The sequence below is a fragment of the Zonotrichia albicollis genome, chromosome 5 (genome assembly GCF_047830755.1).
Source record: "Zonotrichia albicollis isolate bZonAlb1 chromosome 5, bZonAlb1.hap1, whole genome shotgun sequence".
Classification (NCBI taxonomy): Eukaryota; Metazoa; Chordata; class Aves; order Passeriformes; family Passerellidae; genus Zonotrichia; species Zonotrichia albicollis.
Genome location: NC_133823.1, coordinates 26,058,299 through 26,085,413, shown reverse-complemented (window position 1 = coordinate 26,085,413; position 27,115 = coordinate 26,058,299). Strand labels below are relative to the sequence as shown.

Here is a 27,115-nt window from a genome sequence, read left to right as displayed (position 1 = left end):
AGCCAGACCTTTCAGTGTGTTGTGCCCAGGATGATCCATGGGATGGACAGTGGTTCCCAAGCCAGAAAAGCTCCTGCTACCTGTACCAGAGGGAAGTGAACCCAAAAGTCAGATGCAAGAAAGTCAATGTATAAAAAATTCCCAGCGGTCGCAGTTGGAGCCATCCCACATTCTTCCAGCAGGCAGGGACGTGCACAGCCTCCTCCCTAAGGGGATCAGGGGAAATTCATTGCAAATGGGTGCCCAGCCAAGGAACTATTCCCTCCCATCAGCAACAACCATAGCCAAACAGATTTAAAAAAAGAAAGATCCAGGTGAGAAGCCTGGAAAGGATTCACAGAAAGTACACAAAGTGTCAAGAAAACCTGGGGAATTAAAATTCCCCAAAAGACCAGGCTGTGTCTGGAGGTGAATCAAGGCTGGAGGAAGGTGCTCATGTATGTCTCCTGCTTTGAGCTGGGAGGTGGGTAGCTCAGCTAGTGACATCCTGTCTCAGATAAGCTGTTGCTGGGCTCTCTCCAAATGTCCCAAACTTACCACTCCTCCAAGGGCTGCAGAACTGATGTCAGGAGCAGGGCACTCATCTCTGCCTCATGTTGGGGTGGAAAAGTAAAAGAAGCTTGCAACTGGTTAAAAAGTCTTTTTTTTTCCTCAGTAACACTGCCCCTCTCCCAAACTGAGTGCCTGCTCTATGTCTGGATGGAGGGAAAGGGGCTGAAGGGAGCCAGGCCAGTTTCTCCGCCTTTCATTGTGCTGCTCCTGCCTCCCATCTGTTGGAGAAACATGTGCATCCAGCCCTATGCATTTCTAATTCAAACACCAGCAGCAATAAGAGCCTGCCGGCCTGCAGTGGCCCCAGCCCTTCATGTGCCAGCTCATCTCTCAATAAAGGAGTTAAATAAATGTTAGACAGAAGAGACAGGTGAATTACCAGGCAAAAGGAGGGAGCTGAAGGGACCTGGAAAGCAAAGCAACCTAGCCCTGACTTTCCCCCCAAGGCCTTGGAGGTGAACTGGGGATTTTCCATTTCATTACCTTTACAAGGGGTAATTCCCAGCATCATTCCCATGAACAGACCCCCCCTGAGTTCCCTCTCATGCCTTCACATGGGCTATCCATGCCATCCTCTCGTGCCTCCACATTACACTACAGCTGCACCACTACACAGGAAAGCCAGGCTGTGTTAGTATCTAACAAAGGTAACAGGCAGCTGATACTGAACTGCCCACAGAGAATAAAATAACTAATACACAGAAACAAGCAGTAATTTTTGTTTTGAAAGGGAGAAGCAAAATGGATGCCAAAACGCCCAAAAGAAGTGAGTTTGAAAGCCCCGGGTTCTCCCTTGCAAAGGAGCATTATGTGAACTGCCCTTGCTCCTGAAGAGAAGCAGCCACCTGCTCATCCCTGCTTCCCACTCTAGAGTGTGGTGTTGTTCCCAGGCAAAAAGGTCTGATGCTTTGAGAGAGGAGGGGATCACAGGACTGTCCCATAGGCACAGAAATTAACTCGGTACAGTGAGCTCATTAGAAACATGCACACATGCAGGCAGGAGTTTATTAGTCCACATTTGCCATATCAAAAAACCAAAAATCCCCCAAAATAGGGGCAGGTTCCCAGTTCCGCCTGCTCACAAACCAACAGTGCTGAGGATACTAAACATGCCGTGTGCACTCTGACTGCAATGCGGGCCAGGAGCCGAACGTGCATTCGCAGCTGAGCCTCAAACCTCTCACGTATGAAAGGGCTGTGTACCTTTAGCCACAAGGCAGTCAGGAGCCCTCAGCTGCCTCTGAGACACAGCCAAGGTCAGAGCAGCTGCAGCAGCTTTAATGTGTGCAAGAGGGAGGCTGGCTCAGCAGATGCCAAGTACTGGCAGCACAGCCAGTCCTCCAGTTCAACGCTCCGCTCCGTGTCCACGGCCCTCTCTGCAAACTTCATCATGAGCAGGGCACGCTTCATGTCCACCCAGTTCTGCAGCACCTGGCGCAGGCTTTCCTCGTGGCTCAGGGGCTGCTCCATGAGGTCTTTTCGGGGCCCCCAAAGCAGACACTGCAGCATCCGCTTGGCCTCGGTGATCCGCACGCGCTTGATGGGATCTGCTTCCAGCAGTAGGTGGGCCAGCTGCTGGAGTCCCCGGGAGTAGATGGACAGGCTGGGCAGAGCAGGGAGGTCCTCCGGGCTGTACTCCTGCTCCCTGAGGTGCACCTTCTCCTCAAAGGGGTTGGGCTGGTGCAGCAGTTCATAGATGAGAATACCAGTCTGAAACTCATCAAACTTCTTGTACTGAGAAGCTGACACAATCTCCGGGGCCAGCCGGGCCTGGCTCTTCTTCAGCTTGGAGTCTCCAGTTCCGGTCTTCTGTTTAGCTTTCAAAAAATTGCTGATGATGAGGCGAGGCAAGTGTTTGTCATCTTTGGCTTTCACACAGCTCATGGGGGGCTTGCAGGGCACAAGCAGGAGGTTTTCCAGGCACAGGTCACGATGGATGATGCCATGCTCTTTGAGATGCTCCAGGCCGTTGCAGAGCTGGAGGAGCAGGAAGCAAACGCGGCGTTCGTACAGCTCCGGCTTGGCCTGGTGCAGCATCACCGAGTCCCTCACGAAGTCGGCGGTGGTCTGGCTCGGCACCTCGCGGGTGATGACCACCACGCAGTCGTGCTCGCTGGCACTGCGGGAGGGATGGAAGCCGTCTCCAGGCATGCTTTTCCCCACATCTGAGGCCAGCAGCATGCTGGAGGGGACGGAGGCCACAAAATGCCCACAGTCCTGCTGGATGTTGAAGTGAACTGGCACTGCAGGGCTGCAGTATGAAGCAGCTGCCTTGGACTCCTGGGTTTTACAAATCTGTGAAAAGAGACCAAAAGAAAAGTCTCATCAGCCAGTGTCAGAGACAGAGCAGAGACCAGAAGTTGAGAGGTGGGATGCTAAGCTGTGATTTGCAGATGTTCCAGAAGACAACAGGAGAAGCAAGATGTGCATTGGTTCCTTAAGCACTTTAAATTATCTCCTGATTTGAGGATTGTTTTCGTCCTGCAACAGCCCAACCTTAGCCAGCTGTCTGGGCTGCCTTTCTGGGCACGCTTCCTTTGCTAGGCAATGCCCAGTAACTGGAGGAAAGGAGGACAGTAGTCCTACCGTGAATAACTTCTGAAGATTTTGTTTCACTGCCAACAGAAGCAACATATCTTTTACATCATAGGTATCATTGAGATAAACTCCTGCAAGCCAGGAGACGTTCCTGGAGAAAAACAAAGCTTGTGGCAGAAGACATGCTGTCTCCATCTCTGGAGATAGTTAACACTCCTGGATGAGGCCCCATTCAATGTGAGGCGACTGTGCTGTTTGTGGTGAGGGGTGGACAGAAGCCTCCAGCACTTTCCTCCCACCTTCCTTCTCTAGTCCCAAGCCCTGGAGCCACTTTCACATCCTCCTCAACCATTCCACTTCTGTGTGTCAGCAACTGCTCTCAAGCCCCTGAACAATGGCTGAGGGAAACCAGCAATAAGCTGTACTCCTCAGCACAGGCCAAAAAACCATCAAAGAGAAAATGGGAGCTTACAACAGGCCTAGAAAGAAGTCAAAGTGCAGCAAACTCTAGGGAGAAAAATGCATTTTATAATCTGGATTCTCTTTAACCTACATGAGTTCTATCATCATTTTCTTCCCCATTTTAGCTTTATACTGCATTAGAGACTCAAAGCCAGGTTTATTATAGGAGTATCCATTAGCTTATGGGGCCTCCTGGCATTTCTATTATACTTTTTTCCCCTTTATTTAGTGATGTGTTTATATGTCATCCACAGGAGTAAGCAACAGGCTGAAACTCAGTATAAAAGGTTTGAAAGCCTGGGGCGTGCCAGTGCCAGTCACAGCATGCGTGCAGACCCGACAAGAAATCAATTTTGCCTCCGAGTTAAAATAGTCACAAGAATGGAGAGGAGCTGAAGAAAAGGGCTGCTTTTGTATTCCTCTAGCAAGGGTTTGAATCCAGGCATTTACAGATAATTCACTCAGATGAGACAAAACTATGGAGATGGGGCATTTCAAATCCCTATTGTCCTCTCTTCTCTAAACAAAAATACCCTGCCCTGGCTTATTTGTGGAAAGACAAGCTTTGGAGAGTCAGGCAGAATGCAGATGAATGCAGTGGGACCCAGGGTGATGCCAGAGGTCCCCAAATGCAGAGCAGGCCTTCCAGCCCTCTAGCTAGCAAGCCTGCTTGTTCCTCCTCCCAAAGGAAAGTCATGTAAGGCATAGGAAAAGGGGGGGAATTCCTGGCAAGAGAGAAGTCTCTGGAAGAATAACTACAGCCAAACGAATACAGGGAAATCTTCCCCATCCAGCCATTCTTCTTGACTTTGGCTGCACCAGAGGCATCCTCCCTGCTGAAAGCTCCAACTAGGAGCCTGGGCTGGCTTAGTCCCACATCTCTAGTGGAGAAAGAAGCCAAGGCATGGAGCAGACCTTGGCTTAATTCCTCTTAATTCCATTTCCAAACTGTTTTATACACAGTCATGTCTGTCTGTGCACAGCTCAGACTCTGGCTCCTGTTTCTCAATAGGCTCCTTGGCTCAAGTCTGATCCTCTGCCCATTTTGAGCTCTCTAAGTCTAATTTTAACTACAGGTCTGTGATCTCTTTCATGTCAAAAAATCTATACCAGGAGCCAGGAGGGGCAGCTAGGGATCAGCCAATTGAATTTTCACAATTATTCATTCCCTACTCTGGCTGCCAGAGGGATGGTGGCACACAGGAATCGTATCCATGCACATGGATAAACACACACACAACATCACTACGCTGGCACAGAGCATGGCCTTGCTGCAGTGGCCTTGACTTTGTTAAGCTGCTCTGCAGTGTACCTAGGGCACAGAGTAAGCCCACCTCACACACAGGGACACAAGTGCAGTCCTGTCAGGAGGCTGAAATGTGCTGTCTCTGCCTTGGCAGGAATTCATGCACTGCAGCCATAGAGCTGAGCTACTGAACCCCACCTAGCACAGCAGGCAAAAGCAAAGGGGTGGGTGTGCCACAGGGAACTGCAGATTGAAAAGGAGCACGACAGTTCTTAGGCTTCAGAAAGAAAGTTGTGACAGATTTAGGTATAACACACAAGAAATGCTGTGGCACTGAGTGCTGGACTAAGGGTATTGGTGCAAGATCTCATCTAATTCGATTCTGGTTACTTACAGCCCCCCTGTTGGGTTGGCTGTACTTTCTTTAAGATATGAACTGGCTTTTAAGCTACCACTTAACTAGAACATCCCTTAGGGATGTATTAAAACATTCTAAAACAACCCTTGGAGTTCATAATGGTGGATAATGGTGGAAAGTATTCAGCAGAGATTTTTTTCTTTTTTTTTTTCTTCCTTAATGCATCTCTGACAGTGCTTTTTTGGGAATTACTTTAGGCTTTGAAAACAACCTGAGGAATAAGCAGCGGTGAGATGTCCCCAGTGTTAAGTCAGAAGGGAAATTAAAATCTCTGTATTCAACTAGCAACATTGATCAAGAACCCAAGATCCACAGGATGTCCATGGAACTGGTTGGATAAGCTTACTTATCCAGGTTTCAAAGAGCTGAACTATTGCACCTCAAGTTTCCATTTCAAAACATGTATTCCATGGAGTTACAGGAAAATATTTCAGACCTGACCTTACACAGCATGTCTGGGTCAGCCTCGCATTGTTTAATTGGGATCTGCAATATCTTATTGTCTGTAGTTTCAAGATCATATAAGCACTCAGTATCTGGGTCAGAGCTTCCACTTAAAAGGCAGGCAGAGGCAAAAACACTGCCTTTTGAGCAGCCTTTCATCAGTTTGTGTCATCAGAGGCGAATGCCTCTGAGTTTACAGCAGAGTATTTGCACAAAGATGTTTTCAGAGAGAGAAAATGGTTGGGTTTCAGACCCCTTCAGCAATAAGCTAAATCTGACTGGCATTTGTTACAATGAAAACTCCTTCTGCAAATTAACCTTCACAAGCAGTAAGGGGAAAGGAGCAATTTTGGAAGGGGTTTTGCTTGCCTAAGTTCACCTGTGAGAAATACAAGCAGAGAAAACAAGACATTGCATGAGATGCCATGTGCTGCTAGTGCACACATCTCCACCCAGAAGATGGAGATAGGCCTGGACACCTCCTGGCTGTGGACTTACCTTCACAGCATAGGTCGTAGAAGGGTCCTTGGAGCAAGTGGCACAGTAATAAATGGCGTCCCCCGAGTCGCAGCAGGGCTTGTTGCACGTCAGCTTGAAGAGGGACCAGTTGTTCTCGCTGAAGTGCAGCTCGTTCTTCTGCTCCCGCATGAAGCAGTCCTCGCACTTGGCGACCAGGCGGCGCAGGGACTCGGCGTACAGCGCCCCCAGCTTGCTGTACACTCCCTCCTTGCTGTCCATGTTGCTCAGGAGGTTGTGGAGGCTGGAGGCCGAGGACACCTGGCTAGACACGCTGAGCTGCGAGGAGGAGAGGGACTGGAGGGTTCTGCTGGGCCCTGCGCTCTTGGTGGTGCTGGAGCCCCAGTAGCTGCTTCCTTTGGAGCTCTTCTCCAGCGACTCAGAGGAGGAGAAGGCACCAGGGCGGCCCCCCAGGCTGGCTGGGTGGATGAAGGGAGGCTCCTCTCGGAGGCACATATTGCTCTCAGAATGGCTGACATTCAGCCTGGGGCTGGCAGCACCAGCTGCTTTGCCTGAAGATGCCTGTCCCCCAAAAAAGCCATCTGGAGAAGACACGGTTCTGATCACTGTCTTCTTCTGGGGCAGAGGGGGCGGGCAGCTGGGGGCAGAGGAGGGACCATCCTCAGCGGAGACAGAAAGGAAAGGGACAGAGGGAAACACTTGGCTCTCAGCTGGAGGGGGCGAGTGGTTCGGCTCAGATGAGTGTCCTAGGAGATAGCAACACACAAGAAGATGCCGTGAGTGGGCCTTGCAGGCTGAGAGCACAGTCCTTCCCCATATCCCTGACACCCCCAGGGCCCTGGCTGGGAAGAAAAGCAGCAAGCCAAGTTACATCTGAACGCAGTGCACAGTCTTCAGCTATTCACAACTGCAAAGTTTCACTGGAGGGGTTAGGGATTTAATCCAGTTTAATAGAGCAGGTTTGCAAAGCAGGCTGCAACCAGCCATCCAGAGAAATGCACTTCCCCACCCTTGAAACCACTCCCCTGTGAACTGCATATACAGTAGTAAAAAGGAAGTAGAGGGTAAATATTTAAGCTGTGATGTCATCCACAGGGAGGTAAGAATGAAGCACTTGATACAAGGACAATCTTTAAACACAGCCTCTCTCACCTGGGAGCTGCCACCCGGTGCTTCAGCAGCAGGGCATGATAAGGAGAGAGTGACTCATGGCACATAGCTCCAGCCCTCTGGCTGTACTGGAGCACTCCAAGTACATCGAACTTTTCTCTCTGCTTCACACTGGGGAAGGGTTGCTGAGCAAGCTTGGGATTTTGGCAATTTCCATTTGGCTGAAAAAATCTGGGCTTCTTCCCACGGCCTGTTTCCCAGCTTATTCTTTGCTCAGAGGGCAGGCTGGCCCCACTACATAGCACTAACCCCAAGCAGCTCCACATGCCAAGTGCACATGGAATGGGTTGGGATGGCTGGCTCATTTTGGGCAGCCATAGCAGCTGCTTTCCTACCCGAGCCAGAATGGAGATGGGTAATACATTTATATGCCATGTAAGAAGTGGGACATGAAAAAAAAGGACAGAAAGGTGATCTGACATTGAAATAAAGAGCAATAATTTCAGGTCATAGAGACAAAAAAGTGAGGAGTGGAGGAGAAATTAAAAGAAGAGAGACAATAATTCAAGGGAATTTATCCATGCCACTTGAATGAGAAATGGAACTCTGCTAACAGCTCACATGCAAGTGTAAACCTTGAAAGGTGAAAGGTGGGGTTTTGCTCCAAGCAAATAGCAAATAGTTTAGCAGATAGCAGGATCTATTGCTTTCTTTAAATCTATTTTCCAAAGCTGCAGAGTGGCAGCAAACAATCCTTCCTCCTCACAAAGCTGTTGCTGAGGGTTCAGCTGCCAGCAGGCACTTCCTCACAGTGGCTTTCTGCCTGCTCAGAGGAATGCCCTGGGGCACTTTCCGTGTCAGCCCGCAGAAGGCTCTTGTCTCCTCACAGCCCAAGTGACTCACCAGCAATCACACACAACCTCCAAGGGCAGGGGCTCAGGTCCCTGAGCTCCCAGCCCATCCTGGCACGTCACTTGCAGGTTTGCACCAGCTGTGCTAGAGCAGCAATCCCTGTTAGCTGCTCCACCACCTGAGAGCACATGGAGGTGAGGGTAGATCCCCTGGTTCTCAGCTACCAGAGTGGATGCTGGCACCATCTGGCCCTATCCCTCCTCACCAGACTGTGGTAGCACTGGCCAATTTTCATTTGTCTCTTCCAGTGCCAAGGCCCTCTGTGTGCACTTCCTGTAATCTATCCCATCACACCAACATCACTGAGAGATACCTCAGGAATGAGCAGCACTGATTTCAGCTTCTGCACGTTTGTCTCCCATGCAAAGCTGTTTCAACAGCCCATTTCTGTGCTCAGAAACAGCTCTGTAGGAAACATGAATTAGCACACGTCTCTTTTGCCCCCAGTGCCTGGGTGCTGAGCTATCTGACTCCTGTTGGACCCTTGCCCCAGGTGTGTGCCTGCATTGTACACCCAGTTGCCCAGCAAGTGACTGCTCTCCAGTTTCAGCTAAGAAATACCTGCCTTAACAATTGAGATTCATGTCCCAAGCTTTAGTGAAAACCCACATGATACTCTAATGGGTCCACTGGAAAGATTCTCTCCATTAAAACCCTGTCAAAAGCCACAGGCAGGGATCATTCAGCATGGCACCTCTTGCCACGCCACTTCCATCCACGGGGCTTTAACAGAGGATAGAGCCAAGAGAAATTATTCAGTGTGCAGTCCATGAGTACCTCACCAGAGGCATCTCTGCCAGGACATGCAGCTGAGTCCCTGTTTCAAGAGACAAGATTTACTTGAGAGAGTAACAAACGTCAGCACTGGAATCTTTGGCAACCGGTGCACATGCCTAGCCACAAATGCCAAACTGCTCTAAAGTTTTTTTTATATGCTGCTGGGCTCTGCCCCAAGCAGAGGGTAATGAATTAACCCCTTTCACAACTCTCCTAACAGTGCTCTGCACCTTCAGCATGGAGGCCTTCTGCGTGTCAAGGGCTTAAAAGCTCCCCTCCACTTCATATTTTAACATCTGACAGCATAGCCAATTAATTTGAGCTCACCTCACTCAGTGACTGATTGCACAGCTTCTTGCTTGCATCAGCAAGACAAGCTGCATTTGAGTGTTCATTTAAAAACTCATCTTCCCCATGATGAGTTTAAACAGTTGCTTCTGTTAGTGAAGGCAGAGAAATCCTCTTGTTCCTATCATTTTTGACAGCAAAATGCTTCTGCGCCTAGCAAGTAAAGATCCAACATATGTGAGTTTTTCTTACCCCTGTACAATTTCCTGGCAAGGTCTTACTCTCAGACTCCCAAGTTAGTGGTGGGAAAACGGAGTTTCCAGAGCTCTGGCTCTTAATTTTACTGCTGCACATTGTTGCTCTTGGAAAGAGAGAACTTCCACTACATGAAGGTCGCTCTTGCTAAGGAAATACTTTCTGAGCTGCTGAACACGTTAGTGCATGTCTAAGTTACACACTGATGAAAAAAGTGACTTCATAGTAAGTATTTTTTAATCTCAGTTAAACGAGTGCAGGCAGATTTTTTCCCCTTAAGAAATAACTGGGAACACAATGAGAGGGAGAGATCATGTCTAGGACAAAACTCCTTCTCGTACTCCTCAAATCTATGTAGGACTTTCTACAGCAGGGCTTCTTGTGACAATGCGAAATGCAGGAAGCACAAGCAGGATTGTTTCTATATGGAGATTTTATCTAGACCAGAAGAGATCTCCTGGGTGAATGATATTGGCACGTGCTGAATGAAAAGGTTTGTGATGTTGGTCTGACTGCCACATTCATCTAGAGTGCATCAAGAGGCAGAAGGACTGGAGAAGTGGGAAGACGAAGGGTCACTGGGGGAGCTGGGGACGGGACCCTCGTGACCCCTGCCCAAGGACGCTGTCCCACGGGCAGTGGGTCTCAGGTACAATGCCACCTCTCCCACAGGTGGTGGTCACTTACTGCCATCGCTGCCGGTCTGTGTGTCCGAGTCGAGGCTGTCGCTGGAGCCGGCCGTGAAGCTGACGTGGGCACTCCTGAAGGGTGGGCTGAGGCTTTCTGCAGAGCTGTTGCTCACTCTTTCCAACTCAATGTTACTTGGGTTCATTTTCAGAGCGTGCCTAGAGAGAGTGAAAGAGGAGTCAGGAGACAGATGGCAAAAGGAGACCCTGTCTGCACTTTTGCACGGAGATTCAAGCTGAGAGCAGCCTTAGTTTGGTCTCTGCCTATCCACACACTGCAGTGTATTATCACACCAAACTACCTCATTCCTGTGCACTTTTCTTCTTTCTCCAGTACCTGGGGAATTGCATCCCACAGACTCTGAGCAGGTTACAGGCTTGCAGTCCCCAAGCCGAACTAGCTGCTCTTGATCAGAGAGGGAAAGCCGGTGAGCCAAGAGCATTCAGCCGAAGTCTGCACCTCCTTCACCTAGAACATGTGAGGTCCTGGGCCACATCCTATTTTGGCCACTGCCACTCAGAAGTGGGGACTCACCAGTGTTTGCCTTCAACAAAGTTCTCAAGGGAAGGAAGGAGCATCACTCCTCCCATTTTACAGAAGGCAAGTTGAGGCTGGGTGTGTGAACCCCATTCCTGCATGACAGAGGCATAGGTAGCAAAAGAGTCTGTCATCTCCAACCATGTATCACAGTTAACAACCAACACCTTACAAAAGAAGAAGAGTTTCTGCAGGAAACATGAGTCTGCCAAACTCAGAACCTACCACACGGTTTTTAATGTAAAACCTGCAGTTTTCTATGCAGCTTCCACCTAAAAAAATAAATAAACTAACAATAAACTGGGTTTATAATCTGCTAGGTCATGGTTTAAGTGACCAGTTTAGGCAAGCAGGATTTTTTGCTAAGATAAAGAATTTCCCCTGGATTTTCTTCATGTTTCTGCTTAGGAAAACAACAGAAACTGTTGAAATCAGGCATCACAGAAGAACATAAATGCTCTTAGCATTGGTACAGCTCCCACTCCGTCAGCCAGAACACAAAGGTTATCAGCCCACATTTTTTAAGCAAAACTGCCAATCTGCTGATAAAATTCAACACATTGATTAAGAATGAAAAAGGTTAGGAGCAGACTTGTACAGAAATAAAAGGACTTCCACCAGCTATCTTGCTGGAAGGTATCCGGTGTTTCCTAATCAGACGGCTGAATGGCTGCTGAGAAAGACAAACAAAGACATGCACGACCATTTTCTTGTGGCACCCTGGTCACATGCATGGGACCCCTCCTCATCCAAAACTCCCAAGCACAGCAGACACAGACTTTTATTTGAAGATTGAGAAATGTTTCACTCCCAATCCAGACAAAGCACTTACTCTTGTGTCCACACCACCACATGGAGAGCAGAGTGTATGAGAAGCCCGGAAGAAACTTCTGCCAGACTTCCTCATTTGCCTGAGCAGCCTTGGTCTAAAAATACTCAAGGGCTGATGAAAATAAGGCTATAAAAACCAGTTCAGGTATACTTCAGCAGAGACACTGGTCTTCCACCAGAGATGAATTTATCACAGCAAGTCTCTTGGGGACAATTTACAGAACTTCACAATGAACTACACAAGTCACAGTTTCAAAAATGAGAAAGAGAAAGAGAGACAGACAGAGAGTTTAAGGGGTTTAGGTCTGCTATGGCTAATGCTGTTGAAAGCAACCAACTGCACTTAAATATTTTTTTTCACTATAAAGATGCAACTTTATCCTATACCTTTCTCAGATGTTTAATACTTAGTAATTTGGGTGGAAAAACCACAAGGGTGCACACCCATGGCAGTACACTGTCTGACCCGGCAAGAATCAAAGAAGTATTTGAACCCATCAGAAAAGAAGATTTAGCAAAATATCCGGTCTTGATTCACAGAGATGAGAAGTTTTCTAACACATTCCTTCCCCCAGCCCCCCCAAAACCTTGGTGCATTTCTGTTTCTTTCCCATCACTAAACACAAACTCGCGGAGCTGCCTTACCATTCCCGCACTCAGGGAGAGATGAGACTTTGCTCGGCGCGGTCCAAGGTCCGCCGTGCCCAGCCACACCTATTCCTCCTCCGAGCAACCTGGGCGCAGCGCGGGCCAGAGCCGTGCTGGCGGCTGCCCTGGCTGTGCAGAGCCGTGCTGGCGGCTGCCCTGGCTGTGCTGTGCTCAGCGGGGCTGAAGGCAGATGCAGAGAGAGCCCCGTTTCCTCCCCGCACCGCCGTGACTGATGCAAAGCGCAGTTCCTGAATGGGCGCACCGAAATAGAAATTGTTTGCCGCTTAAACGACATCCTGCTCTTGTTTCAGATGTTACAGCCTGGCCAGCTAATACCTCTGGAATTACCTCTGCCTCACATCTCCCTCTTTTCCTATGAGCTGCTTGAGGACCAGGGTGCAGCCTGCACAATCAAAATACCGCCCACTCCACCAAAGAATTACTACCAAAAACTTGCTAGGGTCAAACTCTCCCATTTCAGTAAAATTCCACCCCAAGAGCTGAACAGCTCATTGCTGCAACAGCCCGTGGGATCCTGTTTTACAGCTACCCCAAACATCCCCTGCTTTGCTAGTATTCCTTCCACCTCACCTGAGTGCAAGGGCACAGGTGGCTATTTTCTGCCGTGCCCTTTTCACCAAAGGATATTGGAAATCACCAAAGGGTGTTGGAAATAAAGAGCACGACCCATCTTAAACCCAAAGAAAACACTGGGTTTGTGCCCTGCACCACTGACTTATAAACATCTGTGGGCTACACTCCTCTTCAGAAAGATGTAACAGTAGTTAATTTACATCAATTTAAAAATGCCTGCTCAGCACCTAAAACATAACCAGCAACTTCAAGAGCAGCACCAGAGCTGTCATCGTGTTCCTGTGCATAAAGAACAGGTCACCAGAGTCAGCTCTCTCAATCTAATAACCTAAACCCACAGGATTTCACAGATTTTCAGCTCTCCAATATTCTGGTAGCTTAAAATACACTTCAATTACTCAACATCCTCTATGCAACAGCCTGGCATATTCAGACAACCCTTCCAGTTCCCTATTTCCAAGCTTTCCCATCATAAACAATTTCATCCAGCTGACCTTCCACATGATTCTCACAGTCCTGCCTAAAACAATTCAAGATTGAAAAGAGTGGTCTTGTAAAAAAAGCACACCAAAACAAAACAACAAACCCATAGTCTGGAGTTCCATTAACACTGAAAAGGGACCCGGCTCGCTTCCCTTGTCTCAGTTTGCACCTCTGGCCAGGGCTTGCTTCATCTTTCCAGTGTCTCAGTTTGACCACTAGCCACGTGGATAATTTCACATTTCTCCACAGATCAGGGTCCCACCTAATGCTGCTGCGGGACTCCAGCATCACCAATGCATGCTTTGCACTTCTCAGAGAGACAGTGGAGATGGGCCCCAAAGCTTGGCTCCCCTAACTGCAGAAGACCCACATGCCTTGGGATATTGCCCCAGGGATCCCTGGACTTTGGACGTACCTTCCTCTTGAATTTCCTGACTGAGATTTGACACGGAGATCTGGTTACCTTCCCCAAGTGCAATGGGCAGGTTTTGGGAGCAGGAGGCCCCTCAGACAGAAAAGCTGCCAGGCTCCCACTGGCTCCCTTCCCGCAGCCATCCCACGGGCAGCCTGTTGGCAGCTCTGGGGATGTGCAAGGCACCTCTGCCCTGCACAGAGCCACTGTCACTCTGCACTGCCATCACGGGGGTCTCCCAGCCTTGCTGTGCCAGCAGCAGGAGGAGGACACTCCTCCTCAGCACAGATGACAGGTCTGAACAGATAACGGAGAAGCTGAGCTTTATAAATCATGTGACAGAGCAACGAGGAGAGGAGAACAGAGAACACACAGAGATCATCACACAGCAAACTGTACTCCAGGAGGTGTTTGGTGATAATGTCAACAAGACACCCCCTCCCAGTATAAAATAATGGAACTAATGCACAGAAGAGAGAAAAGCCAGACTTGCATTACAGCATCAAACACAACATATGGCTAGGCATAATTATTACACAAGAGGAAGCACCATTGTACCATATGCTTGTCTATCATGAAATGTGAATAATTACATCTTCCTCCTCTTGCCACTTGCTGTTTCTTCCAGCATCTTTCCCTGGTTGCAGAGGGAAATTAAAACCCAGCATACAGGAGCTTACAACATCTGAAGCTTAGATTTGTACTTATCCTTCTGCTATCAGCTGGCAAATGTGGAGAAACCAAAACGGAGGTGAGGAAAGGAAAAGATTTTGAAGAATTCCTAGCTTTGTTCAGAGTGATGTGCTCCTCCTCCCTGTACTAGAGGGCTTTTATGTAGCCAGGGTTAAGTTGAAACAAGGGTTTGGAATCTGAAGAGGCACAGGAAAATTCAGATAGGATACAGAATTAAGATGGTAGGTGAGTCAAAAATTAAATCACTGCATAGTCTAATGTGGTAAAGAAGGTAAAGAATCTCAGTTCAATTTTCAACTCTGTGCCTTTTAAAGTGGTAAGACAGGAAACACACAGAAGAGTGAATGACTTTAATTTTAAAAGAAACAAACTCTCCTAAAAAATAAGCTGATAGATGACAACATTTGAAGCCAGTGTGTTTTGTCACTGGGGTACACCCTGACACTGAGCTCCAAGGAGAAATGGGTGCCTCAGGAACAGTAAGAAAAGAGGAATATCCAGCCTCAGATACAGCTGCTGCTCCATCACAGACTGATTCCTGGCAAGAAAACACAGCACAGCCCCACCAGCCAGCACCACCCCCCAGCAAGGAACAAACCTGGCTCTTTTCCTGGCGATCCCATTCCCAACACCTGGCTCCTCTCCTGGGATCCAATTCCCAGCATTGCAGCTTTTGTGTAACACTCCTGTGCTCCGCTCCCTCGGGCAGCAGCAACGGAACAGGCAATCCTGGCACTGCTCGGGCTCTCTCCCTGGCTGTGTTCAGCAGTGACAGGTGGGGGGAAGTGCTGTGCTGCACCTTTGCTAACCCATGCCAGCACACTCAGCAAATTTTAGAAGCTTTTTTTGCCACTGCCTTTTGAAGGTGGCACTAATTGTGATGAAAGTGGCTCAAGATACAAAACAGCATCACTGTTTTCTTTCTTTAAGAGGCACACGAAATAAATTAGCCATCAAGGTTCTGGAGGCTAGAAGAAACCACGAGGATTATTTAAGCCTGATCCTCTGCATAAGAGAGACATAAATTTCAGCAAAGATTCATTCCTTGTGCCAAGAAACTGAAGGCCATACTAGTGCATTTTACATCAAAGAGCCTTTAAATCATCATTGCACGTACATGTCCTGGGGTTCCTACTTTCCCTGGTGAGCTCCTTCCCTAGCCAACTACCTTCCCAGCTTTTGGAAGAAGACCAGCCACCATCTTCCCTTTTCAGCCTTTTCCCCCTTGTAATTATACTTATTTGTCATTCTGTTTCTTATCTTTCCTATCTGTCATTCTAGACCAAGCAAACATCAAATATCTATTATCTTTCAAACAAGCAGAAAAAGAGGATTGTACAAAGAAACAGTTGCAACTGATCCAGAATAGCTTTATATAGGACCAAAACCAGGCACATATTCATTATTTCCCTTTTCTTGTGACAACTTTTAAACCCCCCTGAAATTGCTCCTTCTGCCATCCTAAGAGACAACTTACTTCCAAACCAGAGCTTCCTCAGTCTCTGGAAGGAAAGTACCCTGTAAAAAAAAAATCCCTTTTAATTGTTAAAGCCAAGATGAACAAAACAAAATCTACAGACCCACCTTTTCTTTCTCTGCTTTATAACTATTCAAACACACATGCAAGTTTTCCTTAAAATAAGCAATTGATTTTCATTAGGAAAGTCAAACAGGCAAACTTAATTTTCCAGCATGAAATCAAATGCCTTGCTGCAGCTTGAGATCTAGAAGGAAAAAGGACAGTTGCATGCCTTTCCTGCAGCTGGGATGAACCCTGATCTGCTAAGCCCCCAGTCCAAAGCCTGTGCCACAACCAGGTCTACACTGGCTTCACCTCCATCCCCCAAAGGAGTTTTTGCAGCTGAGCCACCAGGGAATGTCCTGGGCTGAGGTGCTCTCTCTGTGTGGGGAGTACATAAGCCTAACAGAAGGATCAGTGGCTCTTCCATCAGGTACGAGCACATGTTCACAGGCTGACCAGCACCAGGAGAGCCTGGATGTGCCTCAGAGTCATCTTTGTGATTCTGGTTCTTCAGGTATTTAGCTGCAGCCTGGGATGAACAGAGGGGATGTTCCTCCAGCACCAGGCCATGGCCTGAAGCTGCAACAACACCCAGGGTGACACAATGGCACCATGGTGATTTTGGCAGCTGTGCATGCAGCCATCCCTCCCACCACCCTGGCTCCTGCATTGACACGCTCACAGCAGCCACTGCTTTAAAGCAAAGAAACAAAGCAGGGCTTGCAAAACCTGAGTTTGATCAGATCATTCCTTACTGCTCCTCAGCTGGCTGGGCTCCCTGGGCTCCAGCTTCCATAGCTGAAGGCAGGACTAAGCTCTTTTGAGTTAGGTGCCCAGGGCTCAGCCACAGGCATCAAGGCCCTTGGGAGACAAATACCTGTAGCACAACCTGCCCTGCAGCCACAGGGGGTAACCAACACCTACCTCAACCACCTGGCAGGGTTTGCAGCTCTGCCAGAGATCCCAGTCATGGATGCCACGTGTTCCCTGACCTCGGTTTCCCTGCCTGCTTTCACACAGGCTTTCTAGCACACACATGCTTTCATCAGGATGACTCAAAAGCAATTGTTAGAACTGGCACAGCCCAATTGCATCAGGAGCATGAAATAGCCCCTCAAAGGGGCAGAAAATGCTCCACACTCCTCTGGTGTCATAACACCACACAGAGGACAAGAGCAATACATCTGTGTGCTCATTTGCTTGTGGATCTTTTGCTTCCTCTGACTCCAGCAGGCATGTGGCACCACAGCAGGAAGCCTAGCATTAAGGAGAACTAAAGCCACTTGTTCATCTCTTCCCTTCCCTTGAGAAACCTCATTTGTTCACCTCTTGGCCAATTTAAAACACTAGTTCCCTAGGTTCCCAATCTCAAAACACATGGAAAATTCACAGTCTCAACCTGCAGGTCAGTGATGTCTACACATAAGCTTGACCATGGACCCCAAGGCCAAGTTCTCCTCCAAACACCCATCCCTTCTTCTCCTGACTTTTAAATCAAGGAGCTGGAGTCAAATCTGTTGAGCAATGCACAGTTTCAAGTAGCAAAACTGCCACACACAATAAAGCAAATATGGGACACCTGCAAAAGGAGAAAGTCCTTCCCTGGTAAATTCAGACAACATAATTAATGGAGAGAAAACCAAATTTTCTTCCCCCATTTGACCTTTGTTTTATTTATTTTTTCTCTTTTCCCCCTCTTTTTTTTTTTTTTGGCTATTTTTTTGTTTGGTGATGCACACAGCTGCAGATACTAAATGCACACTAAATATTGTAAGCCTGAGGTTTTTTTTAATTACTTAGTAGGGCTATTTCCTTCCCGATGAACAGCTCTCCCTCCCTCCCTCACTTTTGTTTGGGGCCTGCAGTTGCCCTGCCTGCAAACCTGACTTGCAGGAAAGCAGAGAGCAGAAGGTTGCCTGAAGCCAGGTGGCTCCCACACATAACAAGCCCACGTCGGGCAAGCTCCAATTACCTGCTTGCAGGCAAGGAGCCCTCCCTGGGAAACTGCAGCTTTGAGAGTTCACCTTGAAAGCAGAAAGTCATTAGAGCCAAACTGAAAATGTTGATTTTGGAGGCCCTTGTTATTAGCATCAAGAAAAGTTACCCAGTCCCACCTACAAGAGAAGACTGCAACCAGGTTTTCTATGCTATTCAACATCAAGGAACTGCCAAGACAGAATGAAGCTGACCTGGGAAACACCAGCCATCCCAAGCAGAGACCTTTTTCTCACTTGAATATCGGGACTTAAGGCCATATCTTGCAGCCCTGGAGGGCTTTTACAAGTGCACATGACATTCAAACCAAGACCTGAAAAGATCAGACAGCTTTTCAGAGTAAAAAGACAAATAGCTTTTCAGCTGTGCAGTCACTCCCCATGCTCCTGAAAGCCCACCTTTGGACAGAAACAGACGAAAAAAGAATGGGGAGCACCTCCCAGTCAATGAACTCCTGCAGCAACCCTCCCAGTTGCAAAGGGTTAACAGAGCACCACGCACACACTCACTGGGCTGTACCTAGACTGCTTTTTCGGTGGCGGTGGCGGTGGTGCAAACTCCACACCATTGCTCTTGTCTTTAGGGAAATCAAAGGAGAAAGAAGAAGATTTGGTCATTCCAGTCTGGCTCTCCAGTATCGGGCTGTCATCCACAAAGTCGGCACCAGCTCTTCCACTCTCAGCTCCTCCTGTCCACGGGTGGTTTGAGACCTCCGGCTCCTCCTCCTGCTCCTCCTCCTCCTCTATTCGGCCCTGCTTGGTCCACGTTGGGTTATAGTGTTTCTGCCTCCTGTCATAGGATGAGCCTGCCAGGCCTCTACTGGACTCCTCCACAGAGACCCCATTCCCATGAGTGCAGGGGGAAGGGGTCACCCCAAAGGCACCTGTATCAGTACAGCTCCTGGGCAGCAGCTGAGCACCAGCTCCATCATGGCTGTTGTCATCACCAAACCTTCCCACGTGGGAGCTGACGGGGGGCACACGGCTCCCCTCGCTGCCTGGCTGGCTGTTTTTGGACATCTTTGGGGGGATGGCTGGACTCTCAGTAAGTGAGGTCTTGACAGGAGCTGCCAGATGAAATCTTGTGCTGTTTTCACATCCAGATGCTTGAAAAATCTGTCCAGACTCAACAGCAGGTGATGAAGTCCCAAAATCAGGGTGGGAACTGGGGCTGATACATGGCCACTGCACTCCCACCGCTGAGTCAGGGCTGCTGAGGAATATTGTCTTGTGATCATCCTCAGTGTGTGCTGTCATTATAGTTATCTTTGCTGCCACCTGGCCAGTGGAGTCCTGGTGCTCCTTCTCACCTCCCAAAGCCCAGCCACCGTCCCTCCACAAACCATCAGCTTTCTCCTTGGCAGTGCCGTGGGCCAGCTTCTCCGCTTTTGCCTGGCTGCCAACAGCCTTCAGCTGTGCCTTCCTCCTCTTGGTGCTCTCGGCATAGATGGGATCACCGTGGGCTGGCGAGGCGAGGCGAGGGCGCTGCGGCTCCACCAGAGCCTGCTGAGGGATGCTTGAGCCCTCAGTGCGGGGGCTGCCAGTGACAGAGGGCTCCCCAGGGAGAGGCAACTCCTCATCCTCCCGGAACAAAGCAAGGGCAGCTGCCTTGCAAGTCCCCGTGGTCTCAGCGAGGGTGGCAGGCTCAGTGTGGAAAGCCGGGTTTTTCCTATCTGAACACAGGGCATAGGGAAGAGGATCACTCTGGTCCTTTGTGATGCAGAAGGCCACGTTCACAGCTCTGTGCTCCTCTTCGCTGAACTTGACTGCCTGGCCACTTGGCCTTGGAATCTCGGGAGCATCCCGCTGCCTCCACCCGCTGGGAGTATGACTCTCCTTCTCACACTGTGCAGCCTTGTCCTCTGTGCAACAGGGCTCCCATGGGACGGGGTGCTCTTTGTGGCAGTTTGTGATTGAACAGTACTCGCCCCCTTCGCTTTCCAAGACAGAAGAGATGTGACCACAGTCACGCCCTGAAGGAAGTGCCGCTCCTTCTCTGGCTTGGGAAGAAGTGTTTCTGCTAGAGTTAGCGGTGCTCCTGTCCCCCAAGGCAGATGGGTTAGGGCAGGGGACCTGATGAGGCAGGGCAAACTTGTCTTTAGCTCTGTCCTCCTGCTTGCCCACCTCACCCACAAGCACCAGGCTGTGGATGGAGACGTTTCTCTCCACTCGACTCTCCAGGCCACGCAGACCCACCATGGAGTAGCTGGGAGGACAGCAAGACAAGCAGTCGCTGGGCTGGTTGTGAAGGAAAGGTTTTCTCACACCACCATTGCCAAAATTGTCAAGGCAGATGCGCTGTGCATCTCCTGATTTCAGGAGGAGTTGCTTGCCAGAAATCACGCCCCAACTGACCTGCATGGGTCAAAGATACAAATTCCCTGTCAGAACATGCACATGCAAAAGGAAAGACACGTAAAATTGAAGCAAACCCACAAACTGCAAAAACAAAAGCCCAGCTCTGCAGAACAGCACTCTGGAATTCACCATCTATTTTGTTGTACTCACCTCACCACTAATTTCCACAAAGCTTTCCAGGTAAAACTATACTTGTCGTATTTCCTGGACCATTTGTAATCCTTGCATTACCAACAATGGTAATGCACTGGAATAAGACATTCTCCTTTCTCTTCCTATGGGTTTGCTGCCAGAAACATGTCCAACCTGTCATCCTGTCTGTGAATCACTGTGCAATTAAAGATTCAGAGAGCGAAGGAATATTTGCACCTCTCTCTGCTTATTTCATTTCACACTGCTCCAGAGTGTGTGGCTCCAGAACACAGACACAGACTATCATGGGTTATCCTGGGATAGCAGCCTAGCCAGGCTCAGAAGTAGGGATGGGGGGGCAAGCATGTCAAATGTGCATGCACAGATCAAACACCACCAACAATGGCAGCTCGCACTGTGTGCCCTTCAGCCTTTAGGAGAAAAGAAAGGAACAGCAGTGAGAGGCTAAGAGAGCTGGTGAGCCCTGACTGTGCTCTGGGGCATGGGGAAATAGGAGCACACCTCTGCCACAGGCAGTGGGGCAGCAGCCTGTGCGTCACCCTGCTGAGGCACTGCTGGTATCAACTGGTCAGGGCGAGGAGCTGCACCCACAGGGCATTACTGCTCTGGCAGAGATTGGTAGGAAGGAGTAGGAAGGCAGGGCACTCTCTTCCTCACCCACAAAGACCACGGATCCAGTCAGCACTGACTGCAACCAGACAAGACATCTTTTCAGTAAAACTTCCCAGAAAAAAAACCCGCATCCTCATTTTAAAACTGGAAGTTCCTAAACAAACAATGTATTTTTAAGCTCCTCTGCACATGGCTTGTGAGCAACAGCTCATTCAGCTTCACCCAAAGATACACTGAGAAACCAATATATGCCTTAAAATCCTGAGTCAAGACCAGAAGGAAAAACAAAGGGAAGGAAGCATTTGTAACAGATATTCCTAGCACTCTGAGGATAGGTAAGTAACGGGAAGTCATGCTTTGACTGGATTAATCATTACCTGTGACAGATCTGCGTTCATATTCACATCCGCCCACGCGTCAGAAACATCCGAGTTTATCATTGTTGGCTTCACAGCAATTGTTGGCTTTGAGAAGGGGGAAGTAGTTATACCTTCGTCTTCCAACACGAGGCTCTCGGGCTTGGTCCTTGCTCCATCCGGGAGCACGTCACAAGCTCCCACGTCCGGGGGTGTTTGCAGCCGATGGGAACTCTTCGGGTTGAAGCAATTTTTGCAGGAGCCGGGCTTCCAAACGTGTTCCACAAAGTCACTGCACGCAGACATCTTCAAATCCTCGTGGGTCAGACTGAGAGCCCACTGCGTCTTCTGCACTGCCCTCCACTGCTCATTTTGCGTTTGCTCCCGAGCCACTCAAAAGGATCACCTAGACATCTGGAAAAGCACAACACTGTCTGATTAGCTTGATTATGCCCTCAGACTGGAAGATTTTTAATAGGACAGGTGATAATTACACTTACTCTGCATTCATCACAAAGGCATATTGTTTACAAGGCTTTTTTCACAGCTTAGCTAAAGCCCACACAATCACTTGAAAAGTCTCAACTTCTAAGCATAGCTCCGTAATAGAGAAGACATCAAGCGAGCAGCATTCCTATGTGATTTAATTCCCTGCTTAATCAGCATGTATAACCAGCCTCATGCAAGATTTAGATCAAGGGTAAAGAAAAGGGGTCTTGGAAATAGCTGTTCACAGCCCCACAAGCAGAGCCAGTCAGGAAAAATTTCTTCTCCAAAGGGGCGTCCTCTCTCTGGAAAATAAAAAGGCCTGGAGACACAAGGACCAGAATCAGAGACTGTGTAACCAAGGGGACCAGCAACAACCTTCCTTCACCCAGAAGCACCACTGTGATTACTGCCGCGGTACACAAAGGCTTCTCTCCCACCCAGTGAAAGGCAATCAGCAGGGCTGGGGCTGGCACTGATTTGAGCAAGTGTCTGGCAGAATGCTCTTATCTCGTTTGCCAAGAGCCACAAATAACAGTGTCAGCTCGCTGAAACGATTCATTGTCTGCAAGGGGAGAAACGTTTTGCTCTTGGATTACTTACAGACAAGGATTCCTTCCCATCTTCCTTCCCCAGGAGGGAAATGCCCCAGGAGCAAGACATTCCTGCTGCATTCCTGTGTCCCTGTCCCCGCCACCCCCCTCCCGGCCAGGTCTGATTGCACTCGAGCCAGTAGAACTAAACCTGGAACCAAGAACTTTGGAGACACTTCCGAGGAGGACTCCCACAAAGCTCAGCGGATTAGGAAAGAAGATCAGACACAGAGTGCAGCCGGCTGCTGAGGGTGCCAGGACGCACAATTTCCCCACGCGGCTACAGAGAGTCCTTCCTCATCGAACCAAGTTTAGGTCATCATCCCCCGGCCAGCTGATCACCAGGCAAACTGAGGCCCCTTTCCTGAGGGTCTCCCAGTGAACAGGCACTTTTACACTCCAATCCTGGAGGCACATGAACGAAATTTACCAGCCTGATCCTTAAGCACTTCCTCCACATAGGCATAGCGGAACACCACCAGAGCTATGGACACTTTTGCAATCGCATGCAACCCTAAGCCAGCTTCACTGCAGTAAAGATTCTTGCCTCTGGGCTCAGAGATGCCCTGGCCAGCCCCTCTAACAGCCACCCACACTACATGGCATAAAGAAAGACAACTCATAAGAGCCTGGGTGGGACAAAGTGAAGGGGAAAGAGAGCCACTGACCCATAAGCATTTCCGAATTCAAGTGGCACCTATGGGAAGGGTGTCTTTGATCGGCTAAACCATTAGCACCTGCAGACTTCTTCTGTCTGGCAGGCTAATAAATTAGGGTCTGCTTCTTAAAAAAGCACGGGAAATAGGAAGTATCAGTGGGATTCATCAAGCAGATTGCCGTGTGTCTCTTTTTAGGGAAGACACTGTTTTAGACAGGCTTTTTCATGGACTTCATAGAGTCTGAATTAACCAAATGGCAGCGAATCACTCTCAGGCATATTCCATCACCTTCAATGAGGTTAACGGTATTTGCAGAGAAAACAGCTTTAAAAATATTTAATCCTTTGTTTCCTTTTAAATCTAGCACGCAATGTCCAGCATCACCCGAAGTTGAACAAGTGTCCTGATGAGAGCCAGCAAATTAAAAAGAAAAATCAGAGGCAGGGAAGCAAGCACCGAAGCCAGAAAAAACTGTTCACTTCTGGTTTAACATTCGGCGCTGCCAAATGCCTGTTAAAGACCAGGGTTTCCCTGTCTGCAGCCGTCATTTCTCGCTGCCCGGATCGCGGGGCGGGCCCGTGTCCGCACACCGACCGGGCACAGGGACCCACCCGCACCGACCCACGCGGCGCCGCGCGGGGAAACAGGCCGGGATCGGCGAGAGATAAGGGACGGAAAGCCAGCACCTGGGTCTGTCCCCGGGCAAGCCCCAAGCCAGCACCTGGGTCTGAGGCATTTCCGAAGCTGCCGCGCGTCCCGGCGCACCGGCGAGCACCCGCAGTAACGGCTCCCTGTTCCCTAGGACAGAGATTCCGGGCTGCGGCGCAAGGATGCTCCGGCGCAAAGAAAAGCCCCAAGCCCTCAGCCCAAGCAGCTCTGGCTGCCACACGGACCCTCCGGGAGCCGGGCGCCAACCAGGACCGGGAAAAGTTTCCCGGGCAGAGCCCGCCGGGGCTCCCGGGGTGGGCGGCGATGCCGGTGGGGACCGGAGCGCGCCCCGAGCCGGCTACCGACCCCCGCCCCGGCCCTCCGCCCGCATGCTCGGTGGGCAGCGGCACAGCCCCACAGCCCCGCCGCCCCGGCCCCCGGGCAGCCCCACCCCGAGCGGCGGCGCCGGGGTCCCTCCCGGCCCGGCTTTGTCCCGGGAGGCGGAAGCCCGGTGCCCGCCCGGCAGCAGCTCCCCGCTCACCAGGCTCCCGCGGCGGCGGCAGGTCCGCGCCGCGCCCGCCTCAGCCGCCGCCACCGGCGAGTGGCGAGCGGGGCCCCGCGTGGGCCGGGGGCAGCGGCCGCCCCGCCCCGCCCGGTCCCGCCCTGGCCCCGCCCCTCGGGCACGGCGTGGGCACGGCTCGGGCGGGAGCGGCGCCCCCCGCGCGTCCCCGCTCCGCACAAAGCGCTCTGCCCGCTCCCCGCCGGGCGTGCGCCGCCCGCAGCCGCGTCCCCGCTGCGCCCCCGCCCCGGCAGCGGTCCCGCAGACCGGCTCTGCCTCCGCCCCCGGGGCAGGCAGACACCCGCACACCCAGCAGCCCCGCGCCGATCCCACAGGGTCCTACCGCGAACCCACCTCGCAGCCCGACACCAGCCTTGAAGACGGTAGGGATCCAGCTGGAGGGCACTGGGAGCCAGAGAGTTCAGAGGGTTCACCCATCTTCACTTATCAGCTTTCTAGACAACGACATGGTGAAGTTCGTCTCGAAGGGATGCTCTGGAAGGGAAAGAAGTTTGCCGTAACTGAAATCAGGATTTGACCTCACTGTGCAAAAACTGCAGACAGCATCTCAGGAAAATGTCAAACATCGGCTGGTGTGGGAGGCTGGGCTTCATTAAAAGGGAACAGGATGAGATTTTGTTCACTGTAGTGTCTATGCTTTAGGGCAGGCTGGAAAAGGAGTAGTCTTCACTTACCCCGGTACTTGTTCTGTGGTGAGTAGTTTTGAGCATCTAAATTCTTCAAAATTAGGGAAAACCATAACAGTTCTCCCCCTGCCCTGGTCAGGGCCCTAGTTCAGTTCCTTGCTTAAGTCACCGCTCCTTTAGTGCAACAAAGCATTCCTAGTCTCATACATAATAGTGGATTAAAAAGGCAAATAGGCTTGCATAATGGAGAATCCCAGCCCCAAATAACAAAACAGAAACTGGAGATATGCACAGCACTTATAGAAAAAAAATCTTTCTCAGGAACCAAACATCCCTTAAATTCTTCCCCTTCAGGGAATTTTGGCAGTAGCACAGTTTGCAAACATTCTGGCTGGCTAGTCTTTTGCAGTTGAGGCTGTCTGCTCATGTGCTCTCTCTCCTTTTTTTAATCAGTTATTAAAACAGTCCAGAGACCCCAGAACTCCTCCACTTAATTTGCTGTATTGCCATGAAGACATCTGCTTAACAACCTCCCGCTTCTTCTTTCAAGCAAACCACTCACAGTCAAGTTGCTGCATCTTTTTGTGTGTGGGATCCCAGAGCCAGCACACCTACTTGTATGAGTAAATTATCTCTCAGAAATACCTCACCATGACAGAAACCTCTCTCCTAGCACAGATCAGCTCATCTGTGCGAGGGGGAAATGAGCTGGGAAAACAAATGGCCCAAATTTCTGACATTTTCTCTATTTTAGAAAGTTTGGAGGAAAGAACCCAGCTCTAACCAGCACAGATGAGGTTATGGCTGCATGGCTGGCTAATCCTGGAGGGTGGTAAACTTCTTGAAATTCAAGTATCTGAATTTTATACCTGAAACTTTAAGAAAGGCCTCCACTCTTTTCAATAAGATCACTATAATTTTCACAGTCAGGCTTCTTAGTGAAGAGTCTAGGACAGCTTTAAGAAGAAAGACCAGATTTAAAATTCATGCTATATTCACACTGGAACAGCACTGAAGTGAGTGAATTCTCCTGAGATGTTTACCCCAAGTAGGAAATCTTTTCCCATGCCAGAGGCCTTGGGATTACAGGATAATTAAAGTTTCTTTTTTCTAATGAAGTCAGCCTGTTAATGCCCAGAGATTTCAGTAGAAAATTGAACAACCTCTAGTTTTTATAAAACAATTATTCCGTAAGGTCTGAGACCAAGCGTGATGGATTTTACATGTCTGTAAAGTCACGTGGTTTCCCCAGTACAGTATTCATCATTGTCCAGTTTTGGTATTTTCTCAATGTCCAAGAGAACTGGCAGAAAAGAAGCCCTCTCAAGTGGAAAGCAGTACACAATGCCCGCTAAGACATGACTACATATCCTAGCCAGCCATATGTCTCCCAGTGTATTGTTTTCCAGAGCACTGTCACACAACGAGGCACATGGCTCAGAGCAGCCCTGACAGCACAAAGGGAAACTTTAGGATGACTGGAGCTTCAAGTGCCATCCCTCACTGGCAGAAAGGAGACAGACCATCACTGAGTCTTGCTTTCAAAGAGTCATCTGTAAGAGTAACTCTTGGGAGCAGGCAGGCAAAGAGCACAAACCCACAATGAGTCTCTGTAGGCAGACAAAAGAAGCAAAGCCCTTTGGAGATGGGTTCAGTATCACTCATGACCAGCAAAGTTGCCCAGTTACAAAGATTGCTGGTGCCAATAGTGCTTTTTACTCCAAGAGACTTAAAAATACCCAGCAACTGGAAAATTGTGATACCTTTTATCAGTTATGGTGTACACTGTGTGGTTGAGCAAATCTGAGTTTCCACTTGTGGTGCATAGATCTCCTCCTGGCCATGGTCCCTGATGTGCTGGGGTGTCTGCCCATCCCTGCCAGGACTCCAGCCTCACCCGTGGTGTCACAGCTGGTAGATCTTGTGTGTGTGGAAGAGGTGGCACTGTCTGTGCTGCCACCAGTTTGCCTGTTCATATGCAGCAAGAAGAAGGCACCTGTGATGGAGGCAGGGGCAAGCAGTGCACACCTACTGCCTGTGGGGCAAAAGGGCGAAGGGGCACCCTCCAGCAGGCTCTGGGGATGTCAGTGCCCGCAGCCAGTCAGAGGTTGCCTGAGTCAATGTGCACATCTCTGGAAGCTGCCTCTCCATGCACCACAGACCC

The 27,115-nt window shown here is 49.7% G+C and overlaps 1 protein-coding gene across 3 annotated transcripts; it reads right to left on the bottom strand.

The window, feature by feature from the left end:
* Positions 1 to 1,543: 1,543 nt before the first annotated feature.
* On the bottom strand, positions 1,544 to 24,803 carry PRAG1 (PEAK1 related, kinase-activating pseudokinase 1). 3 transcript variants are annotated; one of them, XM_074541128.1, is made up of 6 exons: positions 24,659 to 24,803; positions 21,381 to 21,773; positions 18,401 to 20,235; positions 10,167 to 10,324; positions 6,159 to 6,883; positions 1,544 to 2,847 (listed from the first exon to the last, which is right to left on the bottom strand). In XM_074541128.1, the coding sequence occupies exons 2-6, from the start codon at positions 21,663 to 21,665 to the stop codon at positions 1,810 to 1,812; spliced, it is 4,041 nt and encodes a 1,346-aa protein (XP_074397229.1). In that variant the 5' UTR covers positions 21,666 to 21,773; positions 24,659 to 24,803; the 3' UTR covers positions 1,544 to 1,809. The 3 variants fall into 3 exon arrangements, with proteins under 3 accessions (XP_074397229.1, XP_074397228.1, XP_014122039.2); XM_074541127.1 differs by lacking the exon at positions 24,659 to 24,803 and adding an exon at positions 24,287 to 24,480; XM_014266564.3 differs by lacking the exon at positions 24,659 to 24,803 and adding an exon at positions 21,860 to 22,431.
* Positions 24,804 to 27,115: the final 2,312 nt, after the last annotated feature.

What these genes read in the sequence shown, in the direction of transcription:
- PRAG1 (XM_074541128.1), bottom strand. Translation starts at nt 21,665, where the DNA reads ATGTCTGCGTGCAGTGACTTTGTGGAACACGTTTGGAAGCCCGGCTCC. An exon ending in CCACCGAAAAAGCAGTCTAG is followed by an intron (nt 10,325 to 18,400) that starts GTACAGCCCAGT and finishes CACTCTCTCTAG; the next exon opens with GCACGCTCTGAAAATGAACC. An exon ending in ACAGACCGGCAGCGATGGCA is followed by an intron (nt 6,884 to 10,166) that starts GTAAGTGACCAC and finishes GCTATCTCCTAG; the next exon opens with GACACTCATCTGAGCCGAAC.